This window comes from Pomacea canaliculata, linkage group LG1, assembly GCF_003073045.1.
Source record: "Pomacea canaliculata isolate SZHN2017 linkage group LG1, ASM307304v1, whole genome shotgun sequence".
In the NCBI taxonomy this organism is placed as follows: domain Eukaryota; kingdom Metazoa; phylum Mollusca; class Gastropoda; order Architaenioglossa; family Ampullariidae; genus Pomacea; species Pomacea canaliculata.
This window is the reverse complement of record NC_037590.1, coordinates 10,829,051-10,847,767: the sequence shown is the minus strand read 5'-3', so window position 1 is coordinate 10,847,767 and position 18,717 is coordinate 10,829,051. Positions and strand designations below refer to the sequence as shown.

The window sequence follows — 18,717 nt, the reverse complement described above, 5'->3', positions numbered from 1 at the left end:
CTGAGCTGCTCAAGCAGGGTGGGGATGAAACAACAAAGGCTATCACTGCTCTGTGGCAAAGAGTCTGGGAATGCAAAAAATGGATGCAGTCTTATCCCTTCCAAAAAAAAAAAAAAAAAAAAAAAAAAAGGAAACAGAAAACTGCCAGAACTATGAAACAATAAGCCACCCAAGCAAAGCCATGTTGAAGGTAGTACAGAATCACATCAGTGTCACCGATGAACTACTTTACAGATAATATCGATCTGATAGCAGGCACAAATGAACTGCAAGACCTTAGCAACAGATTGACAGTTCTAACATGGAATGGAGATGACTGACAAAAGTAAAGTCACAGTCATTGGCAATGGAAAAGCAGATATATACAATAATGGAGCACAGCTTTAAGAGGTCAGCAGTACTTGGGAACCACCATCTCCAAAGACGCCAGCTCCATGACATATATACATGTCAGGATCGCAACAGCTGCAATGGCTAGGCTGCACAGGGTCTGGCACAGCTATAATCACCAGGTCTACCACAAAATGCAATCTGTACAAGTTCCTCATACTCATCCTGCTTTACAGATGTGAAACAAGGATTATAAGTGCCGAATACAGAGAGGAGAAACAAGGGATGTATCAACAATGGCCTTATCAGCTGCCGCATCTATCTATGCACTTCCTCTAATAACCAGAAATTGATGTGATTGTCAGTAGCATGCTTGCCTGCAGTGACTTCATTATTCATTTCCAGTATTATTGGTATGATTGTGGATTTTTCAATATTCATTGTTCTTGCTAGATTCCACAACTTTCTGCCATTGAGGTGAATAGCTCAGCACTCTTCCACCCTGGCAGGACCAAAGGTAGAGCACCATGTCGAGGGATTGTTTTGGTTATGTCATTTAATGCTATTGCATTGTTGTGTTTTATACCTGTAGTAGGCCCAGTACATATAATTTCAGATCAGAGTGGTTAATTTCATAGACAGGTTGATTTTGCAAATCTGTCAAGCCCCATCTACCTGGCTAGTTTATCACAGCTGGTTTCTTCACAGCAGTTATAAAAAGTTCCTCCTCTCTGTTCAGCTACTGGGGACTTGCAAGAGTTTGGGTGCTCACGTTCACCTGGTGACCCCAGTCTAGGGGACTTGTGATATTCTATAGAGATAGCAACACTACCTGGTATCTGTGAGCACCGCCAGTTGGTCTGTGACTACTTATTTTTCTGGGCAAGCCCAACTTATTTCACAGCTATCTGTCACCTGGAGGCTTGTTGGGTTGGAGATGGTTGCCCCACCAGTTCTGTTCTTCTCTGATCCTCTTGTCAGGAATACTTTACTTTATTGTTCCGTACAATTATCGCTCTCGAATCTCTCAGGGTTGTCCTTGAAAGCCATATTTTTCTTAATCATTTTCACTGACCATGTGCAGCTAAACCTAGGTAATATTAATTAGCTTACAATCTTCCTAAGTGTTGTCTGTCTATTATTTCAAATGCTTTAAATTTGCCATCAAAGGAAATAGCAAAACAGAAAATTTCCACTGAGACTCATTTTATTTGAATGTAATTAATGTTTATTCATCTTTACTCACAAAATAAATTCTTATGTTGATATTTATTGTTTTATGATATCTAGAATTTCTATAAAAGTATGTGAATAAATTTTGCATTAAGCTACAATTTATCACAGACATAAATTATCATTAGCTTTGCCAACAATTCATTCCAGTGCAAACACACTGTGACTTGAATGTAAATATACATATACAGTGCAAGACTATTAAGCCGTGGTGATTGGGGTCCAAACTCCTTAACTGCAGCTTAAGTGGTCCAGGGCTTTATAATATTTTTTGATAATGCATAAATTACAATAAATAATGAATGTTATAAGCCAGCATTTAAAAATTTAATCCACAATAGTTTTTAATAAATAAATTAAAACTTACAATTGAATTTTTATGTCTATAAACATGCATGCCCATAATTAACATTCATTCTATGCTATTGACTTTATTGACAATTGATCATCTAGCTGACTTACTATGGCTAGGATTGTCATAGGAAGAATCTGCAAGGAGAATAAAATATTTTACAAATTAAAAAAAAGCAGCTTTACAAAAAGATCAAGTAAACATGTATGATCTTACAGTGTGTTTCTATGAACTTAACTGATTCCTTGGAGTAAGATAGTTGATCTGTTCTACTGGTTCTTACACATTAAAAACCTGAATGTCTCTTGGTCATTTTCAGAAACACGATAAAAATAACAGTCTAGGAAAATCTATTGTAGGAAAATTCTACCTACCAGATTCAAGAAGATGCTTCTTGGCTGTTAAGAATGGTTCTCTAAATACGTCATGCAGTCGTTTTGCCTGTTGAAGAAATTTCAGTTCTGCTTATTTAGTTCTGCTTATTCTGTGCATCACATTATTAACTAATAATTCTAAAAACTTAATGCTTACTACACATTGAGCATATACATAATTATTTTACATAGATTGCTTATGGAGTTCTTGGCATCTGGTAATGTTAAGTCTGAATGATGCCTTCCTAGACACTATTGAAATCTTTATAAAACATCTTGGTTTCTCTCATTAGGAAATTATAAAATATTGAAGACTGAACAAACCTTCTGGGGTCCAAACCCCGGACAAAATGATAGGTCTTCAGCACTGGCTGCTGTAATCTGTTTTACAGACTAAATAGAAAAATATTTACTTGGCAGAATAAAATGAGAAAAGTGAAAAGAATGATCATTAAAAAAAAAAAAAAATCAAATATCCTATCTATAAACATATTTTGATGGGCAACAAGAGGAAAAATGTCTTTAAAAAAAGACTGTCAATCAGTTAAGTAAAAAGTTAAGTTGAAAAGTAAAGATGTGCTATCAAGTTAATTCTCTTGTCACTGTCAGGACAGTGCTGTATATAATTTATATAGAAAGCTTCACCATAGTACATAAGTAATACATACTCCAAAGGTAGACATGAGGGTAGCACAATCTGTTCTGTTCACAGACTTCACTCTTGTTAGGCAGTCACAAACCTACAATGTACATTGTAAGTGCAACACGTTTAAGATTCTTACCATTTGAAGACTGTTGACAAAGGAATGTCACAATTATATCTTTACAAGGTGGATATATTGTCTTGCTCTGACTGACCAAACTATGTTTCTAGAAACTGAGGATCACTGACACAACAGGCATTGTCTTGTTTTACAATCCTATAAAGTGACTTTTAAAAAAGCCTGTTAGTGTCTTTTCACATCTATGCAGAAATGAAATAAACAATTTTGAGAATTATCAGTCTCATTACATTAATTTTCATTATGAATAATGTACAAAGCAAAAGGCTACAATACAGAAATGTTGTGATGCTGACAACACCTCTTTATTTATATTTCTCTTAATATTACAGAGTGAATGTCAACTGAAAGTGAAAAATCAATTTTCCACGTGAGAAGATCTGCCTCATGAAATAAATATGTAAACATGCAAACTGTTACAACAGAGACAAAGGCAAGGTAAGAAGAGAATTATGAAATGAATTTGAACATTCCTTTTTAATATTAAATATTAGGGACCTTCACAAAGAAAGCAAAGCATTAGAGGCTTTCCACCTGGCAAAACATTTACTGTCTGCATCAGAAATTTTTTGTCTTCTGCCCATCTATCCTAACCTATCCCCTCCCTGACCTCCTTATTTTCACTATTCCTCAAATTCCATCTTCTCTGTAAGCATCTGACTTGCATAATACCTGGTTTCTGAGATCAGTCTCTGTCCGTTCCATAAGTGCTTCTGCCGCCTTGTTTTCAAAAATTTTGTAGGTTTCCAGATATCGACCTGCCTCTTCTACGCTGAAAAGAACAGATATGTAGTTTGTAATTTTATTCTTGCTTTATTTATTTATTTTTTTTTAAAAAAACCTTGTGAATTAAAAGGTAAGAATTAATCAAGTTATAGGAATTACCAATCTAAATTTACTAAAATGGAACTTACATGTGTACTTCATTGAAAAAAAACATATATTTATCAAATTTATTTAATGCAAGCACAAATGAATCAGCTTTAAACTAATTTTTTTTATAAAAGATCATAGGCATTAATTTTAGAGTTAATACCTGAAGGCAAGCATGAGAGTGCAGTCAGCTAAAATGCAAATTTTAGCCAGATCTTTAACAAGATGATGGGGTTCTTTCTGCAAGAAACTCAGCTAATTAAATGCACAAGGTACAGAAACAGCAAGGACTGCCGTACAAAGTGATCATTCTGAACACAGTGCTATAACTAGTTATTTTCTTCCCATTTTACGATAGAAATATCAGTTATTTTCTTTCCATTTTCTTGTTATCATGATTACCCCTTACTATAAACATGTTAAATAAGCTATTTTTTTCCTTCTTTCAGCCTGTTTGCTGAAAGTGCAACTGCTCACATTTCTTGTTTACTAATGTAAAAGAACGGACATAAATGGAATTTTCTGACAGTTTTAATGCCAAAATCTCTTATTGCATAAGCCTTATCTTAAAAAAGTGTGTAATTCTAGAGCAAAACATGACAGTAATTGTATTTGTAGAGTTTATTTCCCGTTATTGAAACTCCATGAGCTGCACACAGAAGACTACATATGAACCAAACAGGAAAGCATTGTATGAAACTACCAACCTTCATTATTAACAATTGTTAAAATATAAAAGGAATAAAGAATTTAAAATTATTTCAAGAATTTTTCAAAAGTTTATATTCCAGTCATACTTTGAAATTTATCTACAGTATGTTTTTATCGGCTTTATAGCTGCAAATGTTTATAAATTATTTTATATCTACTTGTTGTAAATGTTTAAAATATAGGTCCATAGTTCTTACCAGATCAACATGAACTAGTAGCACACGTAAATCAAAGCTGTGGCCCAGTTGTTTTAGCCTTGTATGTATGTATTCTGGATGAAGCTGGTGGTATCTTAAACTGGGTACACACAGCAAATCAATCAGAGAAAAAAATATCTGTTTACTGAGCAACAGAAAGGCAAGAAACAAAATGGAACAATTAAAACTGATGATTATGACTACATTAATTGGACTGATGATAATAAAAAAGAAAAATGATCAGAATACTGACCTCAAAAATAAAGCACAGTTGGACTGTCCCATCACGTAATCAGGAACAATATTTCCAAATTCCCAAGGGACACTACGTACATATTTTAGAATTGGGTTGCCTTTCTGAAATAAAATATATGTTGTACTGTGTAATATTTGTAATTGGAAATGGAAGAAATGATGACTACATTTAAACACAGATACTTTTGTCTTTGATTAGTCATGTTTTATGCAATCCTAAAAAAATGCCAGTAACCATTCAAATAAGCTTTTAAAGAAATATATTTTCTATATTATAAATATATTTAAAATTGTTACATCATTATAAAGACAAAAGTACCTGTCGTGGGTTGACCAACAAAGAGTTCGTTTTGCCAAGTTTTGCAAGAGTCGGCAAAGCACTGAAAAGTCAAACCAAAGTATACTTCATAGAGCATAGTCTATGACATAACTTACAAGATATTTTTTTAAAATGTGTAATTATTACTTTTGCATATTTAGTAGATGATCGAGGATTTTGTCTCAAATAAAAGAACATTGATTAAAGATTTAATGTGGATACTCTTCATGAATGCGGATACAGACAATAAAACATATACAAGGCATCCATACTAAAAGAATGATACATTTTTTGTGCAACAAATGCTGAGGGAGAAAATACTGAAAATGATAAAGTCAAGATTTAGGTTCACTAATCAGCTGATACATGCATGACTTTGTGACACATTTGAAGTTTATTTGTGGCAACTGTTTTACAACTGTTGGCACATTAGTCAGTCAGTTGTTCCTTGACCAGCACCTGTTGTTGTGGGGAGCACATGGATAGAGGCGGCAGCTGACAGTGCCTGCCACTCTTGCCTACAATGGGCGACAGTGAGCAGGTCCTGTACAGGGAAAGTAGGATTACTGAAATGACAATGACACTTACTCAAATCGAACTTCATCAAAGCCCGAATTCTGCTCAGTCTTATTGTTGCTTGTTTGCCTGGTTGTTTCTTGTGCTGTGGATGCTATAGCCTGATTGAATAGATCAGTAGCCATACAAGCCTCACCTGGGCCACTGGCTTTTGAAGTTACTGTCAGAAAATTAAGAAGGTTGATGAAAGATGCATCACTTTCAATACTAGACTACAGCACACAGTCAAGACTATCGATCTTGTAAATTAAATTTACAGTAACATTCATTACAAGCAACATGTGCCAGAAATATAGAACCACAAAAAGCTTTTCCAGGCTACTGAAAAATATTAAAAGAGTTATTATGCTGACACATATGTAAAATCTTAAGTGATTTATTGAGTGAGATATTTTACCTCCATTGATATTATTTACAGCTGAAAGTGTATGACTTGAACCAAAAGTAGCCACTGCTGACTGTTTGCAAGGCATTGTTTTCATTTGTTCATGGGCTGTTAATGATTGTGCCCTCTTTGTTGGTGATGATTTCTTCTGTGAGACTTGTTTTGAAAGTGGTTGCATTGACATCAAAGCTTTCTGTGACAACACACGTTTTTTAGGGCTGCTTAGAGAAGACTTCAAAGCATCAGCCTGTGCAGATTCTGTTGAAGAATCTGAAACTGCTGTAGAGATTTTTGGCTTAAATAGCTGCCTAGGAATTGCCTGCAATCACAAATTGGATATGGATAAATTTAAAAATCAGGATTTTTTTTGGACAAGATGCCTATCAAAGTAATGTAAAACAACTACAAACATTCCACATGAGTTTAAAATTAATCAATGCGAAAGAACTTTAAACCACTCAATTTTTTTCATTCTGACTTTGATGATTAATCTCAATAACCTCACCAAAGGTATTGTCTTAACTACTGGAAAAGATAAGTCCTCTGCATTCCTTGATATTATTTCCCACATTGATCAGATAAGACACACATCATAAGTAGATAAACACAACTGCCCTAAAGAATTACCTAAATTTGACTGATTAAAAACACCTAAAATCTTCCGTTCCCTAGATTTAAAGACAGTTGCTTTTTGGCACATACCCCGGGCCCTACGTGCCTCTGTTTCGGAGGAAATTAGGTTGTTTCACTATGATTGCGTAATTTGTAGAATTTAATCACATTGCTGAAGTGCTACAGCTAATCCCAGCAGCTGCATCTTACCGATGCTGTTAAAATGAAATCTCTTTATTACTGCTTATCATTAACACTATGTTAATTAGGTGAATGTTTTCTGAGATGGTGGAGACATACTGATGCTTCCTTTTGGTCTGCAGTTTCCATTTCTTCCAACGATGGGATGACAAATTTGTTCTTCCCCGCCATGTTCTTTGACTTTCAAGGGATGCTATCCTTTAATATGTGCTGAAACGCTTATGGAGTTGTTTCCCCTGGTAAGGCTGCATGAGCACTTCAGGGAGGTGGCAGGTTAGGGCAAAAGTAGCCAACGAAAACCTTGGAAAAAGATACCTAGGACCGAGTTTGCTTTATGATAAAGTAAACAAAACATAACTTTTTGGAATGCTTCACGGTTTCTTGGTGAGCTACGCGATTTAGGTCGTCTGGATTTCGACCAGCTATACAAGATTGATCCACCGCAAACGTAGTGCAAGTGATATACAATAATTAATGTAGCATTTTCTCATGAGCACGAGAACTACTTTAGAAAGACAATTTAAAAAAGCACACACAGAGGGAGAGAAAGAATTAGTTTATTTATATAGGTAACAGTTATATAACAAGGGTTGGGTAACCTTTCTTTTTGTTTGCCAGGGGCCATTTGGATATTTATAACATCCTTCACGTGCTATCAACAAAAACTATTCTGCTATATTTGGTCAAGCCATAAGTTTCTTTACAGTGTATTAACCCTTTTGTAACGTGTACATCCCCCCCACACACACACCACACATGCGCACGCACGCACACACCTGCACAATTAACGTCTCAATTAAAAATATACAGTACATGCATCTATTCTATCGTGGTTTATAGTATCTTATCTGGCTCTACACGAGAGAGAAGGGAAGACAGATGAAGGGATGGAAGGGTGGCAGCCGAGAGACACGGGTGAACTCAAGGACAGCGGTAAAAAATGAAAACGAGTTTTCATTGTTATGCACGAGCTTAGCACCCGACAAGTCAGCTTTAATAGCAGAAAAAAATAAGTAAGTAAAACGATGAGCATTTTTTTTTTCCATTTAGAGACAACTAAAATCACTAGACTCATTGAACTTTCGCTTAGACTAAATTATTCTGAATAATTTTACTGGTGAGCAGGCGGGCAGAGAAGTAGATAGAGCACACTTTGAAAAAAGGCAACCATGTATCTGAGTTAAACACAATCTTCATTTGTTTCCAACAATATTTTAATTCAACTTTCTGACCAGAAAATTCATATCCTATTGACGATCGACATGATTAACTCTGATTTCGAATTTACATCAGAGCTTCATTAGTAATTTGCTGATCGATCTGGCTCCCATCTAGCACGCTTTCAGCACTGGACGGAAGGAACTGGAATTACGACCGAGGCAATAAATGCAGTGCACATACAGCTGCAAAAGGGAAGGGAGGAGCAGCCATCAAAGGGTCAATCATCATGTGCTTGAGACCCTGTTCCTCGCCTGCACACTATAGTGCCACAAGTGCTGTATCGTGCACATCCCTAATTGCAAACTCGTGGAGTTAATTAGCATAGGGAAATATCAAGCCTGTGGTACAATCATCAGTGTCTAGACATAGTCTTTAAAAAAAAAAAAAAAGACATCGTGCTGATGGCTGCAGTGTTTGAAAGGTTGGATGTGCTTTTAGCGGGGAAGAGTTTTGAGCCATTGATATCAGTTGGCAGCGAGATTACCGAAGTCTGGCATGACGTGGGCGGTGCCGTGCAGCCTGTACTAACTGCTTGAAGGAAGATTTGTAGCGCCGGCAACGAGAAGAATTGATTTTCCCAGAGATGCTTTCAGTATTGCATGGTGGAAGGCTTTAAGTATCAAGTTTTTCATTGATAGTACAATGTTATCAATGATGCTGTCTGGAAACGACAGGAGGCTGACAGACCCTGTACAGAGGCTCACTTATTTCTCGCTGACCGGATCTGGACCTCGGTGAGACCTCTTCCCGCAGCAACCTTAGGGATCTCCTGGGTGGGACATGATACCGGTGTCTGTAACTGGAGACGAAATGCTGGAGCTATTGAAAAGTGTGGTCAGAAATAATGTCGTCGTCTGCTGTTGACAGTTTGTTGGCTGCCTTCAAATGGAAGACTGCTTCCTGTCTGTGTCTGTCAAGGACAGGCACTTTCTGTGGGCTGCGCTTTGTGGAGAAGACCGTGTTATGTGCCTTTCTGTGAATCAAACTCAGGTCTCACAAGCTGAGTGAGCAGACCATAAGAACGGGCCTTAAGGCGATAGTGTCAGCAAGAAGTCGAAAGGAAATGATTGTTATAATTTATTATCGTTTGCAAGGCGGAGGAGAGAGAGAAACAAGCTTCTTTCATTCTCACTTTGCGAGACAGGCAGAAGTAGGTGCAGAGCAAACTTGGTGATTTTCAGCTTGATGACTAACCACAAGTATTTCTTATTGATGTGGATAGAAATTTAACATAATGCAGGAATATTCTGTCGCTTTAAAGATGCTAGTCTTCTCAATGGGCTTTACAGACATCAAACATCGGTTCTTTGGAGCTCTTCACAAGAGTTCTTCATTCTTTTTGGAAGTCAAGCTTATAATCACGAACAGAGGGTCTTGTATTTGATAGGGTTATTGCCCTACGAAATCTTTCTTAATAAAGACATAATTTTTGTACGCATTTATCATTGTAATACTCTAATTAAAATCATATCTTCGTTAGTCTTTGCCATATTGCACACTAATAACATTAGGCAAGTTCGAGTTTGTCTGTCAAAATAATCTTAACTCAGACTTACTCTGAGTGACAATACAGCAAACTTTCTTTGAATTGTTTGAAAGCACACAAACGTGGTTAGAATAATTGCAGATAACAGAGGAGTGAAATATTCAACTCAGCCGTTAGTAATGGATTCTAATGTAATGTTAGTAACTGACTGGACTGTCGGCTCGAGTGTAGAGCTGACTATCAATGCAGGATTCATTGCTGAGTATACATAGGCGTCATGTAAATTATATCGACCGCCATCGACCTCTTCCTTTTGCACTCGTTTGAGAATAAGTCCACCTGCTTTCTTTCTCACTACAAAACCCTCGGATGCTTGTAATCTAGACGACTTTTCCTGACAAATAAATGAAAGCAAGTCGAACTAATTTGTTTGTTTAGTTGTGATGGACGAAAACGGCAGCACACACGAAAACGACCAGATATAATATTTTAGAAGTCTTTCGTCTTTAATATAATTATCTCAACATGGATTTCTTGGTTTTATTACCTTATTTAAAATTTAATATATTTAAAAAATCCAGACTTACATTTACTGATACAACTTTATAGATGGAGTATTTAAGGAGGCAGGTTTGTGTCTGTGGATGAGGAAGAACCATTCCAGTGGCTGACGATAGAGACCCATGACAGACTTTGACAGCTGTCAAGTCGTATTGTGCATGCCATCGACTGCTAGAGATGAAGCTCACACTTGCATGCGCGTGCATTTGTTTGCATATCATAGAGAGGGAGACAGGCATGTGTGGGTGCGTGCATGCGTGCGTGTGTGTCCTGAAGTACAAAACAGACTCAAGCTGCAGAAAGAAGCATAAATAGTATTGGACACCTTATAATGACATGGCGCCCTCCTCCATCCGTCTTGTCTTAGACAATATTTCTCAGCTCATGGCACCTTTATTGTTCTTGTGCTTTTTCTTGTTTTCTTTCGTCGCTGCTGCAGCTGCTGGAGCTGCATCTGTATCAGACAGCAAGAAAGCCAGATTCTATTTCTGTCTCATATATATATTATCAAGTTTATAGATATCTGCAAATTTCGAAGTGAAGCTGACGGAAGATAGACACTAATGCACTTTGATGCAGTTGTGTTAGAAAGAAATACTACAGCATGTACAGCATTTTAGAAAGGGAAATTTTTACAGAAAGGGACACATGTGTACTTGAACTAAAGACCAGATCGCCACTGCAGTAATTTCATAATCATTACTCTATCAAAAGTCTTTGCCGCAGTTTTTACGAATATGCATTTATCTGCGGATGATATCTCGGATGGTTGTTTACAATGATTTTAGGAATCCTTCTTTGTGTTCACTGCACTGCCCCTCCCGTATGTTTCCATGAAACAATTCGCCATGAACCCCTGCAGTCTATTGCAGCAACCAGCTTCAGATTGTGGTTAAGGTTTATTGTTGGGTCAGGATGCAGTCGTTGCATTTCTGTTGCTTAATTTCATTTTTTTTCCTGGCAGGTACTGATTGTTTTCCCAGGTTCTTGTCTTTATTTAATGACATGATCTGAGTAGGCGTGCTACGTGACACGCACGCAACCTTGCTTCATTCTGAATGACTGGTGCCAATGAACACCTGAGTACTCTTTGTACCTCCGTGAAGCATTCTCTCTCTCCTCCTGCTCTTTCTATCCCGCAAGACCACGAACACACGAGCAAACTCAAAACCTCGACAGTTCATTACTAGAGAGAGAGTAGAAGTTTTCTATCGACTTCACGAAGGGAGAGTTGCTTGGCTGTGAAGACAGGGTAAAAGTGCAGGAGACTTGCCAAGGGAAAGACAGGCCAGCAATAGCATCAATCTTAACCCGGGACTTCACTGTTTCTTTAATGGTGGTAATTGCGAAGACGGGCTGGGAATAATTCTAGTGATGGAAAGGTTTTGGCTACCGGTCGCAAGTTTAGCTCCGCAGATAGTCTATCATTGACTAACTTTTTGCCTTCTTTTTTCTCGGTGAACTTTCAGTCGAGATCTCTCGAGGTGGCTTTTAACGGCGGGTTAACTGACTGTTCGTTTCCTATTTGCACGAGGTATTACTTTGAATGGAAGTTTCAGTTGCTTCGGGGATCTTATAAAGAAAGTGACTTTGAGAAGAGTGGCGCTTTTTGGGCATTGTCGAGCTTGAATTCCCACATTAGCATTAATTGTTAATTGCTTAACTTTAATCAACGTCTCTCTCTCACACACACACTCACGAGCGCGCGAAGCTGCCTCTCACCTATTATCTTCTCTAATATGGATACACGTTTAACTGCAGTTTGAGTTGTAACACCTGCTAGATATCTAATTTAAGGTTACCTGAGTCAAACTGCAGGTATTAACGAGGTGGACGTCGAGAAACGAGACGAAAAGTGTCCAGGCAAGCGGTGGCTGGAAAAGGCGAACAACGACTTATATCTGCAAAATATTATTCGTAATAATTTGTAACCATTAATAACAAAAAGCATTTAATTAAGAAATAATAATTAAGCACAATGACCTCGCTTTTTCTTCCCCCACCCCACCCCGATTTCTTTATAGATATAAAAGAAGGTTAATATGGAAAGAAGAGCTGCTTTATAAACCTAAAAATCAACCCGTCTAGCCCGACGCCAGCTCCAATTGATATCATCAGGTTTTTAAACATCAAAATAAATGATTGCACTCATTTTATGAGACAAGGCTGATCAAAGACGACAGCAGAGTTTTCAACATCCTCCAGCACAATCAGCCGACTACAGGCAACTCAAGTCGCCACCCATAAATCAAGCCGCGGAAAGGGAATGAACAGAAAGGGAAACAAAAAGAGAACAAAATATCCTTCTGGGTACAAGGGTCGGATAATCTCTCCGGTGAAAACTTTGGCTTTAGCTGGATGGTTGACTCGCTGATCAAGGTTTATTTTCTATTGATTGACTCCCTTTCAGAGAACAAAGAGGCTGGTGTGTGGTGCCACACCTAAATACCGGAGACTCCGAGGACGATGCTGGTCTCAGTAAGTTTAAAACGAGGGAATCGTGGAGCCATTACCTCGACAGACGCACAGAACGCAAGAAACTCGATCGGGAACAAGCGACGCCGGCTGTCAGGTGAGAAGAGGCCAACCCCGGGTGAGCTGCTTAGTTAATGGATGTACTGCTGGAAGTTAACAGATGTATGAGACAATGCAGTTTCAAGAATTGCAGGGAGCTGCGGAAGGAGCCAGGCCGATTTCTCTATCACTGATTGATTTGGGATCGATGCCTGGGTGGTGGCAGAAGGGTGGCCGAGGGCTGCGGCTACTGGGTGCTCGGTGGACGGGCGTGGAGTGCGCTTCCAGACGCCATCAGGGAGAAGACAGACCGTTCCGGTGACGCGCGGCACGGCGCGGCGCGGCGCTAATGTTGCGAGCAGATGGTTGCGGCCACATGCGACTTCTTCTGACGTCAGAAGCGCGTCCCTCACCCCAACTGATGCAAAGAGCGGGTACTGCACCTGTCACCATATGTCGGAAGACACCCGAAAGTGGCAAAGCTTGTCAAACTCGCAACCCTTCATTTTTTTGGGGGGAGAGGGAGGGTTCGTAAGGACGGGTGGGAAGAGGTGGGTGTGACAGATAGTGGCAGCCGCAGTAATCAACGGTTCAGAAGCAGAAGTAAAGAAGACGCTGATGGACGGAAGGAGTGACGAATAAGCTGAAGTAAGGGCGGCGGCTTCGTTGTGGTTGCCGCGATGCCTTTTCTTGCCTTTCTGGCGCCACGGCAGGCAGACACAACTGGAAGACAGCGTCAGAGACGGAGAGAGTCGTCTGCTTCTGGTGTCCAACAGTTCGCTTGGCAGCTACACTGGGTACGCGCAGGCGCGCGGACAGCTGACAGGACCGAGGGAACCGAGGACATTTTTTTGTGAATCCATCAGGTTTAGCCAGGCGGAAAGTGATTGAGACGGACAAACTACGTGGAGTATATCTTCGTCACCCCTTGTCCATGCTTTTAGTTGGAAATAATGGAATGTTATTGAACTATTGAGGCTGTGAGACAAAGAAGTCCATACGTGCGATGAAAACGATATATATATATAGTTTTCTAGTAATGAGGCTGAGACATGTTTCTAATAGTTTGTACGAGTGTGACAGTATGCAGAGGCAAAGTACACTTCCGGACATGCGTGCTCGCCAGTGTGTTTCCAGTGTCTTTTCAATGCTTTTGGAAGTGGTCAACAGGTGTAGACCTTGATTAAAGACTAGACCCGACCATGACAACATGCTTACAAGCAGCGTGCTATTTCTCCAGGATAAAAGGGATATTCAATGTTTCCAAAAACGCAAATTATCATGTCCTCTAACTGCGATGTGAGAAAAGACAGCTAACACTTGCCGAGGACAGAACGCAGTTAGTGTACTTGTGACATGCCAGCTACCTTTAGCTTAGTTTAGTCTACCAGGTGCCACGTGGACTACCTGCTCAGGGATCAGAATGTCGTGCTACTGTGTGATGAAGGATAACCTACAGACGTGCTGGAGAACTCTCCAAGCCTTTTTTGCCTGGATTTTCAACCTCAGAGCGGTAAGGAGACCAGGCTGATGACGAACAATGTGCAGAAAAATGATTAACGATAGCAAGTCTTGTAAGTAATAGGCTGTTCTCTCATCTCGTCTTTTCATTCGCTTGTATACCTGCGTTCTTCATTCTCTGTTTTCCTTCTATCCGTCTGTCTATCAGCCTATCTGTCCGTTCCGTTTTGATCATTGTCCTTTATTTCCTGCCTCTCTGGAGAAAACTGCGATTATTAGCTATGTCTGCATTATGTTAGAGGTGGGGGAGGTGAGTGAGTGAGTACTCGTTGTTCGACGAGTGTTTTGACATTGATACGCCGCCTGTTGCTGGCTTGGCCCTATCGATGGCCCTCGGTAGATACAGCGCCGTCATCACGTGCGCGCGTGTGTGCGTGTGTCATGCCTGACGGATGGACGAGTCTGTTATCACCTCGCAGCCAACGGGATGGTAAACCTGGAGTGCACAGGATGACGTAGTCGCCGACACTTCACTGTTAAGTACAGGTGGAGTGCACGTGAGATAACGGTTCTCGCGTAGGGTGTTGCCAGTGCTGTAGTTATCGATACTTGAGTGTTAAGTACAGGTGAGATGACAGTTTTCACTCGGGTGTTACCAGGCCTACGGATGTGTGAGAGATGGAAGGTAGGGGAGAGAAGCATTAGCTGAATCCACGGACCTCCATTCCCTCCATCGATCTCTTGCTCGTGATCGTACTACATCAGTAAAAAAAAACAAAAAAAACTATGAGGCACACAGCGTGTGATACACTTAGTTATCAACATGACATCAGTTGAGGCTCCTTTCTGATGATGTTGTCCGCTCCCCCGAAGTACTCAGTTTCCTGCACGCAATATTGCTTCCTAGTCCTTCGCTAATGTCCATTAATACTTGACCAATTTCCGTAACAAACATCTGCATCCCGCTCTGCAAATAGCCAAAGCGCGCAGCACGTGCCTGTCAAAACTCCCTATGACCCTCCCCCCTACACTCCCTCCGTGTCACCCGATCGACCCCCGGTTTCTTTTTGTTTATTGGCGGCGATTTCTCCTCGCGATGTGCTTTACCGTCGCCTGGAACTGCGACACGGGCAGCAGCAGACACCCTCCGTAGATGGCAGGAGGGACAGGAAGCCGACCACATGACATGCGCACTTCACCCACTTGCCGCAGTTTAGCAGCGGGCTACAGGATAATAAGAGTGCTGGCATCGCAGCCGGCGTTCGCGACTTTATTTGTTCTTCTTACACACAATGACTGCCATGCCACACTTTTGTATTCATTTCTTTCGCACGATTTTGTTTTCCCAAGGTGGAAAGTCTGTTAAACTGGCAAACCGCGTATGGCTGGCCGCACGTACGTACAACGGGAATCTGGCAGAACCTCCTCGAAAAAAAAATAGTCTTGGTTTGGAAGAGATCAGGCAACACCGTTGGACACTTCCCGATGAGTTGATAAGAAAGGGCAATCCTTGAACGATGCCAGGTTAACGAGAAAACAATGGCAAACTTTTGAAATAAACTCTGAGAGCATTTGTTGAAAATGCAATTTTTTTAATGTACATTTGTGATTGTGTTTGTGTCACCCGTAGCAATCGTTCCTCACATCGATAGCACCGTGGAGAGCTGGACATCTCTCAAGACTGGTGTCAGCGGATGAAATGGATGTCAAGTGGGTTTGGCCATTGCGGCACTTCCGGTCCCCTTTCCTGGAAAACGAGTCACCTGTGTAATAAAAGGTCGTTTTTTTCTTCTTGACCTGAGAAAAAAACTGATTAGAAAGCCAACTGACGATGCGTGGGGTGAATTAGAGTCAGCTCTTTGTGGAAATACAACAGAAATCATCGCATTCACATTTCTTTGTCATGAATAATGATGTTTATTTAATTATTTATTTTTAACTGGGATACTTTTAAAAAAGTGAATCTGAAGGACATTCGCTCCATCTCTCTCTCTTCCCCACTGTCCTTGCCTGTCACCATCTCCTGATTATACACATAATCCTTCGTTCTTTTCCGGTCGTGATGGTGTCCGTGATGCTCAACACAGGGATGTATAGTCGGTCTCCTTCCCGCGGCCAATATTTGTGTCCTCTCCAGCTCTTCTCTGGTGTCAGAGACATTTGTCCTTTTAGTGGAGCCAAGAGAGGACACATAAAATGTTCATTCTGAAGCTGAAGGCTTCATACACTCCTGTGCCTGTTTCGCAGTCAGTGTTGGTGCTGATGATGGGGAAGATGCGAATGCTCTTGGAAATATTGGACATGACCATGGAAGATGGTTCTTCGCAGTTTTCAGCTTTAAAAAAAAAGAAGCATCCATGGAGACCAGAGACGTGTGTGAATAGAACAGTAGCCGTTGAAAACAGCTGTAAGCGTGATGACACGTCATTAGAGTATAAACTGTGCTAATTTATTGGATCGCCTTTTATTGGATGGTCCCTGCACACGGAGGGCGACTATTAGATGGAGGAGCATGGAACACACGCTGGCGGGGGTGGTAGCTGACAATAGCACTCTCTGGATGGCCTGTGGATTTTTTTTTGGTTAAATTACTTTTGTTGTGGCCGAGAAACGAGATGCTAGTAATGAGTTACGAGAAGCGAGGCGCTAATGACAATAATGCGTAGGGTTAAGTGCGTGGGAGGTAACTGCTTCATTATCTCCCTTGTCACCTTTTTGTTTCCTCTCCTTCTTCCCCTCAATTCCCCGCTTATCTCCCTCAGTTATGCTGTCACTATCACGCATTCGTTGTTGCAAATGTCGGTAAATGTGGATACACATTGAGGATGAGTGTGTTTGGCAAAGGGTAATGCAGAGTAATGCAAAGGGTAATGAGTAAGAAAGCGTTGAACACACAGCGGGAGTGTTTGGCACGTGGCAGTGAGTGCACGGTGAGCATCTTGTTTACATCTGTCTTTCCCTCTTACATAGGTACCATCTGAAATGATAATGTTGCCTTGTTTATTTGTGCCATATATGCATGTGATAATTTCTTCTATAGTATTGTTCACTTAAAACCCACCGGTAACTTTTTAGAAAGGACAAAATAAACCTTGACAATACACGTGCTTCAGGTAAACATAAACCTGCAATACATACTCCAGGACCTATCTGTAATTGGTGTAGATATTACGAACTGTCAATTTTGATGAGTTGTCAACACACACACTGCTTTATCTATAATATCTGTGATACAAGGTGTGTAAGTGAGCGAGTGAGTGTGGTCTAGAGGGATGGACAGAGAAGGAGTGAGGAAGCTATGGGGGAAGGATTCTATACCAGAAGAGGGATGGACAGAGGAGTGAGGAAGCTATGGGGAAGGATTCTATGCCAGAAGAGGGATGGACAGAGGAGTGAAGGAAGCTATGGGGAAGGACTCTATGCCAGAAGAGGGATGCTGCACAATGCATGGCTGGCGAGAGTTTACATTACAATGGGAGGCAAGGGCGGCGTGATATCGATCCCGGACTCGCGGCCCCAATCGGCGGCTGGCTTATCAACAAACCTGATATTTGTTTTGGACAGCAGTAACATTCTCTAATATGGGGCGCACACTCTCACTAACACTCTGCTACACAAAAACTAGTCAAACGCTTGTATCGATCGACCACCCAATCAGTCGATTGATTATCCTCCGCTGATCAATCAATCAGTCAATCAGTCAGTCAATCAATCAATCAGCCAATCAATCAATTCATCACATGAGATATCTGTCGGCGCATGCCTGTCCTTCAGGCAGGAGAATCGATGGTGCTGACGAGAAAGTCTCAGATGGCGAGTTCATTAGACCGGTTTCCCGCCATCTCCTGGTGAAGGAAAAGTCAAAGGCGCACGTGAGGACGGAGACTACACGTGCACAAACTGCCGTACAGTTGCATGTATTTGTGGAGGAGATATCCCTTGTTAGAATTTCCTGACAGCCTGATCATTCTGCTGCCAGTTGTTGGCAATGCCGGCATGCACAATAGAAATCTGTGTAACTGCACAAAAAATAGTCCGCAGCTTCTTAATGAGCCATGTCTGGCGCTGGTAACGAGCCGTCTGTCGGGGGCCTTTTCTCTGCCACAAGAATTATGTTGCCACAATCTCCAGTGCACGGAGCTTGCTTCCTGTGCCCACCCTTCTGTGAACTACCTCCATTTTGGTTTTTATTTTAAATATCTTTTACCAATTACAGGCAAGGTCTAGATGAAGAGAAACTTGTGAACACAAGACGTTGACCGATTCAGCAAGGA

At 40.5% G+C, this 18,717-nt stretch overlaps 1 protein-coding gene across 1 annotated transcript; it reads right to left on the bottom strand.

Moving 5' to 3' along the window:
* Positions 1–1,519: 1,519 nt before the first annotated feature.
* LOC112562076 (DNA excision repair protein ERCC-1-like) lies at positions 1,520–7,420 on the bottom strand. The gene is made up of 12 exons (XM_025235075.1): positions 7,300–7,420; positions 6,400–6,706; positions 6,015–6,162; positions 5,427–5,487; positions 5,106–5,209; positions 4,853–4,952; positions 4,108–4,184; positions 3,744–3,843; positions 2,958–3,029; positions 2,614–2,682; positions 2,290–2,356; positions 1,520–2,052 (listed from the first exon to the last, which is right to left on the bottom strand). The coding sequence occupies exons 1-12, from the start codon at positions 7,369–7,371 to the stop codon at positions 2,009–2,011; spliced, it is 1,221 nt and encodes a 406-aa protein (XP_025090860.1). The 5' UTR covers positions 7,372–7,420; the 3' UTR covers positions 1,520–2,008.
* Between the last annotated feature and the right edge of the window lie 11,297 nt (positions 7,421–18,717).

Bases quoted from the DNA above. Each gene is read 5' to 3' on its own strand.
- LOC112562076 (XM_025235075.1), bottom strand. From the start codon at position 7,371: ATGGCGGGGAAGAACAAATTTGTCATCCCATCGTTGGAAGAAATGGAA. The intron at 3,030-3,743 runs GTATTATGCAAG...TGTACATTGTAG, and splicing joins AGACTGATCTCAGAAACCAG to GTTTGTGACTGCCTAACAAG. The intron at 2,357-2,613 runs GTTTGTTCAGTC...TTTCTTCAACAG, and splicing joins CGGGGTTTGGACCCCAGAAG to GCAAAACGACTGCATGACGT.